The sequence below is a fragment of the Nicotiana attenuata genome, unplaced genomic scaffold (genome assembly GCF_001879085.1).
Source record: "Nicotiana attenuata strain UT unplaced genomic scaffold, NIATTr2, whole genome shotgun sequence".
NCBI lineage: Eukaryota > Viridiplantae > Streptophyta > Magnoliopsida > Solanales > Solanaceae > Nicotiana > Nicotiana attenuata.
This window is the reverse complement of record NW_017670553.1, coordinates 218,723-225,286: the sequence shown is the minus strand read 5'-3', so window position 1 is coordinate 225,286 and position 6,564 is coordinate 218,723. Positions and strand designations below refer to the sequence as shown.

General features: G+C 39.8%; 1 protein-coding gene across 1 annotated transcript; it reads left to right on the top strand.

Moving 5' to 3' along the window:
- The first annotated feature begins 4,010 nt into the window (after positions 1 to 4,010).
- Positions 4,011 to 4,434, top strand: LOC109240885 (probable N-acetyltransferase san). Its single transcript, XM_019407565.1, has 2 exons — positions 4,011 to 4,301; positions 4,403 to 4,434. The coding sequence occupies exons 1-2, from the start codon at positions 4,028 to 4,030 to the stop codon at positions 4,432 to 4,434; spliced, it is 306 nt and encodes a 101-aa protein (XP_019263110.1). The 5' UTR covers positions 4,011 to 4,027.
- The last annotated feature ends 2,130 nt before the right edge of the window (positions 4,435 to 6,564 follow it).

Sequence of the window (6,564 nt, the reverse complement as noted above, 5' to 3'; positions counted from 1 at the left end):
TGTAGAAATTATCTTGTTTTGGCGAAGTTAGTATTTTGGCGATTTCCGGTTGGTAGTTGAGATTTTGATCCGAGGGTCGGAATGGGATTCCGAGAGTTGCAGTAGCTTCGTTATGTGATATGGGATGTGTGTGTAAAATTTCAGGTCATTCGGAGGTGATTTGGTTGGGTTTTTGATCGAATGCGTGTTTCGGAAGTTTTAAAAGAACTTAGGCTTGAATTCGATGTAATTCAATGGTTTTGATGTTGTTTAAGACGTTTCGATGATTGGAACAAATTTGAATGATGTTGTAGGGTGAGTTGGTGCTTTTAGTTGAGGTCCCAGGGGCCTCGGGGTGATTTCGGATGGTTAAACGGGAAGTTTTGGACTTGGTAATGTAGCAGAAATTGCAGCAGCTGTAGCAGGGTATTTTGGTCTTCGCGATCGCGGGAGGTCCCTCGCTATCACATAGAAGGAATTTGGGAGGCAGGATATTTGCTCATCGCGTTCGCGTTTGGTCGTTCGCGATCGCAGAGAATCAGGTGGTGAAGCTTCGCGTTCGCGGTCTGTAGTTCGCGTTCGCGTATAAGGCATTGGAGTCCAGGCAAGTTTCTTCTTCGCGTTCGCGAATAATGGAACGCGTTCGCGTAGTTGTGAAGGTTGGACCTTCGCGATCGCAGTCATTTGGTCGCGTTCGCGCAGACCATTTTTGAGGCCTGGAAGATTTGTGCTTCGCGATCGTGGGCCTGGGGCCGCGATCGCATAGAGGAAAGTATCAGCTGGGCAGAAGGGTTTTTAAAAATATTTCATCCGCGAGCCTAAGTCATTTTCCTCCATTGTTGAGTATTTTTAGAGCTTCTTGGGAGCAATTGAAGAGGGATTCGAAGAGGATTGATTGGAGGTAAGTTCTATGGACCAAACACGTGATTATTATGTGAAATTAACCTAGAAATTCATTGAAATTTAGCTAAAATGGGAAGAACTAGGGCTTGGGTTTTGAGTTTTTTTTAAATTGGAATTTGAAGGGCGATTTGAGGTCGGATTTGAGAGTTTTTGGTATGTATGGACTCGTGGTGAGATAAGGAACCCGTTGATGTAAAAATTTCTGAGTTTCGAGAAGTGGGCCCGGGGCTCGGGTTTTGGTAATTTCGGGATTTGTGCCCGTTATTGATTGTTTTCGCTTGGGCTTTGTTCCCTTAGCATATTGTGATGCATTTGCTCTGATTGTGGATAGATTCGATGCGCGTGGAGGCCGATTTGAGGGGCAAAGGCGTCACGAGCTAGAGATTTTGCCGGTTTGAGGTGAGTAATGATTGTAAATGATATCTTGAGGGTTTGAAACCCCGGATTGCACATCGTAGTGCTATATTGAGGTGAGACACGCGCTAGATGATGAGCGTGGGGTCTTTTACTACTGGGAATTGTGACTTGGTCCGTCCCGATTGATGATTTTACCGCATATTTGACCGAAAACTTATTTGTTATTATCATGATTTGGGCTGATTGCCATATTTGGGCTTCGTGCCAATTATTTGAACCCTTCGGGGATTTTTATCACTATTTCCTCACTGTTTTGACTCATTACTTGAACTCAGTCCTGTTGATATCTACTGTTTTATAAACTCAGCCACTTTTACTCAGACTTCAAACTTAAATGATAGTTCTAATTGATGATTTGGGCTGAGGACTACTGTTTTACAAATGCCCGAGAGGCTTGTGATGATTTTCGGACTGAGTGAGGCTGAGGGCCATATGTGAGGATATGCTGAGTGACATGAGGCCGAGGGCCTGAGATACATTTATATGCCACGAGGTGGCTTAAGTGATGTGAGGCCGAGTGCCGAGTGATGTGAGGCCGAGTGCCGAGTGATGATGCCACGAGGTGGCTTGATATAGCGCTTGGGCCGTAAGGGGCCCCTCCGGAGTCTGCACACCCACAGTGAGCGCGGGTACCCGTTGTTCTAAGTGATTGATACTATGCTGAGAGTGAGCCCGAGGGGCTGATATGAGTGATGGTGAGGTAGCCCGAGGGGCTGATACGAGTGATTGTGAGGTAGCCCGAGGGGCTGGTACTGTTCTGAGATATTGCCCGAGGGGCGAACTTTCATGTGTTCATCTTTCCTATTTGCTTGTCATTTTACCTGTTATGTGGTATTTGTGCCCGAGGGGCGGATTTTCTGTGTTTATCGGCACTAACTGTTTGAAATCATTTCGTAACTGTTGAAAAGATCATTTTCAAAAGAGGTTTAAACTGAGCCAAGATATTTCTAAAGATTTCACAGTTTCACTGTTTTCTCAAAAGATTGTACACTGCTTCTATATAGCATGTTGGTTGCTTCACGTGATTTCTTACTGCTCAGTTGTTATTTACCTTTATTACTCACTGAGTTGGAGTACTCACTTTACTCGCTACACCTCGTGTGCAGATGCAGGTATTTATTCACCCGGTAGCGGGTTTTGGCTGATTGGAGGCAGAGCTATAGGAGTTTAGCGAGGTAACTGCCAGTGTTCGCAGCACCGCTTCTCTCTCTTTTGTTCATTATTCCTATTCCGTGTATTTTTAGACCTTGTAGAACTGTATTCACACTCTAATAGATGCTTGTGACTTGTGACACCCCGGTTTGGGCTGTGTCGGGATGTTTTCCCTTACTGTATTCGCTATTTTCGCATGTTATGGTTATTAAATCATGCTTAGAACGGTTTATGTTAAATAATTGTTCAAAAGGGAGATTCGTGTTGGTCTGGATGGCCTTGTCTTCACGAGAGGCGCCAGCACGATTGGGTTTGGTAATTGGGTCGTGACATATCTCCACCGATGGCCTTGAACCTGGTGTTGTGGACGAATCCATATTATCTCTTTTCCCTTCCTCCTATTTCACTGCACCTCTATCTTTTCCCTTCTTCATAACTTTTTCCTTTTCCTCTTCCTCCTCAGATTCTTCCTCTTCCTCTTGTTTGTCTGCTTCCATTTCCCCTGCACCCTCTCTGTCTTCTCCTATTTCATCCTTATCATCATCAGTTTTTATTTCTTCACTGTTCTGTTTAACCTTTTCTTCTTGCTCGTTTATTTCTTTTTCTTGTTTCTTCTCTTCTAGGGTTTCTTTCTCGGAAGCCATGGTAGTGATCTGTAGGTTTTGTCTGTGTGTTGAAGAGAAAAAATCTTTTGAAGGAAAACTGTTGCAAATGAGTGAATCGGACCATATTTGTCAGATCCGGAATTGAATACTATTAAAGATCGCAGGATTTTTCTTTTGGAAAGGGCGGGTATATTTGGTTAACTACGTATTGTACACATGTAATTTTTGACCCTCCCCAAGATTTTACACATTTTAGCGTAAATATTTAGTTTAGTTTTAATATCGCTATTTTAATTAATTTTGACTCTTTTACTTTATTTTATCACAAAAATAAAAGTTACAAAAATATTTTCTTTCATTTAGCTTATTGATATTTTATTTAGTTACTTTTAGTTTATTTACCTTTCATAAAATTAAAAAATAAACAAAAATAGTTTCACTTTTAGTATTTAGTTTTATATTAGTTTATTTTAATCAAGAGTGATTTTTACACTTTATAGATACATTGTATTATTTGGTCTTCTTAGTCTAAGTTTAAACCCAAAAGACACGGCCCAACCCAATTACCCTTAGCCCATTCTTCCCAACCCATTAGCCCACTTAAGTGCAAGATTTAATCCTAGCCACCTATTTCCTTCTAATCCAATGACCATCATCCCTTCCCACCTCCATATAAAATACCCAATTATAGAAACCCTACCCTAAGATTTCAGTTCCTAGACCTAGACCAAGCAAAAAAAAGACAAAAATAAAAGAAAGCGGCAGATTCCATAAAGCAAAGGAGTCCATTGTCTCCAATTCCCGGATATAGCAAAACGGTAGCAGCCATTATTTTGACTATACACTGTTCTGTTATTCACCTAATTCCTTTCTTCTTCTAATAATTACGTGCTGCTAACTCCTAAAGCTCCTCTTTGGAGCTCCAATTATTTAACTCCAAATACCAAAATTCAGAGCAGGATTATCAAAGAATGGGGGTAGGAGGACGTGAGGTGGCAATTTCATTGGATGGAGTGAGGGACAAGAATATGATGCAATTGAAGAAAATCAATACTGCAATTTTCCCAGTTCGCTACAATGATAAGTATTACACTGATGCCTTTGCCTCTGGTGATTTTACCAAGCTAGCGTATTACAGTGATATTTGTGTTGCTTCAATTGCATGTCGCCTTGAAAAGAAGGAAGGTGGGGCTGTTTGTGTTTACATAATGACTCTGGGTGTTTTGGCTCCATATCGTGGGCTAGGTATTATTTTTCGGTGTGGATTCGAGGATCCGGTTTATAATTTTGGTATTTCGGTCCAAGGATTGTTGCTTTGCTTAGCCTGATTGACTTGCAATTTTCAGCTTTGTTTATCAATAAAAGGTCCACTTCTTAGTTTTCATTCTCGTTTTATTGTGTTATGATAGCTTTGTGCGCGTGTTGGCTGATTTGTGATTCTACGTTGTTTGAGTAGCATGTCTTAGTTTTCCTTTAAATTATTTTAATTAGTTTTTATTTCGATTGTGATGCATGTAGTCTTGGGATTTTGAATAAATGCTTTTAATCGGGTAGATGAAAAAATTGGAGTTGTTTCTTTCTTGGCAAGGAATAAGAATGGGCCATAAGGTTGGCTTGGACCATAAGGAATCTGGCCAAGTAATAGATCATGTTAGCTAGCCTATTTGCTCCCCAATAATATCTTGTTCATAAATTTGGCATCAATAATCTCAAAACTTAGGAAGAATAATGAACACCGTTAGAGTGCTTTAGGCGCGTTTTGAATTTATTATTGTGATTATGTATACGTTCGCGTAACATGATTACGACTTTCAAAATAAATCGAGGTATGCGTTCTCGCAACTTAGGCCAAACATTCCTAATATTAATAAAGAGTGATTAATTGTGGACACGTACGCGTGACATGATTCTTGACGCGCCAAAACGAAATGAGTACACGTACGCGTGACTCGTTTCAGGTTAATTTCTTAATTAAAAGCGGTAAAAGGTAAAAATGTATATAGGTTCTAAAATGAGTAATTAAGCAATTTATTTAAGCCAGGTATGATTTAAGCGACCATGCTAAAACCACGGAACGCGAGAATGCCTAACACCTTCTCCCGGGTAAATAGAATTCCTTACCCGGATTTCTGTGTTCGCAAACCATAAATAGAGTCAAACTTTCTCGATTCGGGATTTTAAACCGGTGACTTAGGATGCCATAAAATATCCCAAGTGGCGACTCTGAAAAATAAATAAATAATCCCGTTTCAGTTATTGTCACTTTAATTGGAAAAACTCCCTTATATACCTTTTCGGGGTTAGAAAAAGGAGGCGTGACAGCTCTGGCGACTCCGCTGGGGATAAGGACCTAGAACTTCTAGTTCAGGGTTCAAGAATTCGAGCTTGTTTTTTTGATTTTTACTTGGCTTTATTTATTGTTGATATTACTGCATTTTGTGGGCCTAATGTGCCAATTGCCGTTTATTTACCGCTTTGATATTATCTGAATTATATTAAAATGTTTACCCCTCCCTTTTGAGTCTTCTGAAAATATGGTGCACACGTACGCGTGGCCTACTTTTTTGTTAGAAGTCATACCAAATAGAACGAGGTTGGGCCAGCAACAAGGCCGGGTAGACTTTCGTGCTCCCGGTACGTTGCCCCCTCTTTGACTCGAGTTGTCCGCTCGGGTAAGCCAGGTTAAGAACACAACCCCAGGCTTAAACTTAGAATAACGTAACCTCATGCCGGATCCCTAATAGGAACGTTTGTTTGCATCACGTGCATTTGACTTTGGGGACTCAACACAGGGGTTGGGTCCGTCTAGGACAGGTGTACCCAAAATAACAGACCATCCTAATGCATCATACGTGCTATGTGAACATTTATTTGCTTCGGCTTGCATGTTGACCGGCTAAGGAAAGAAAAACAACAGAAAAACCAAGAGTGAGGTAGGATAGAAAATTCACCCGGTCCTGAAACCCCGGTATTTGAAAATGCCTTGAAACTCTGCCAATTTTTTTGAAAAAAAAAGAGGAAAAGTAAATGTATTTCCAAAAAAATAAATGAAAGTGCTCGATATCATGTTTTTTAATTATGTCAAAACTGGCGAACTACGTGGGTCTGATTCTCACCGGATGTGAGATACGTAGGCAAACCTCATTGGTTCCGGCCCACAATTTTTAAAAAGAAAAAAATCCAACAATATTTTCCTTTTCTTCCTTTTTTTAGAAAAGTCTTTGTTTGAGACCCCAATTTTCAAAAATCCAAAAATATTTTTTTTTTCTTCCTTTTTTTTTAGAATAGTCTTCCTTTTAGACCCCAATTTTTTTTTAAAAAAAATCCAAAAATATTTTCTTTTAATTTCCTCTCAAAATCCAAAAATATTTTCATTCTTCTTTCAAAATGGAAAAGAAAATTCAAGATTCAAAAATATTTTCTTTTTCTTTAGAAGCATTTCTTTCATAAATTCTGAATAAAATTTCAAAAATCCAAAAAATACTTCCTTTCTTCTTTAGAAGTTTTT

Bases quoted from the DNA above. Each gene is read 5' to 3' on its own strand.
- LOC109240885 (XM_019407565.1), top strand. From the start codon at position 4,028: ATGGGGGTAGGAGGACGTGAGGTGGCAATTTCATTGGATGGAGTGAGG. The intron at 4,302-4,402 runs GTATTATTTTTC...TGCAATTTTCAG, and splicing joins GGCTCCATATCGTGGGCTAG to CTTTGTTTATCAATAAAAGG.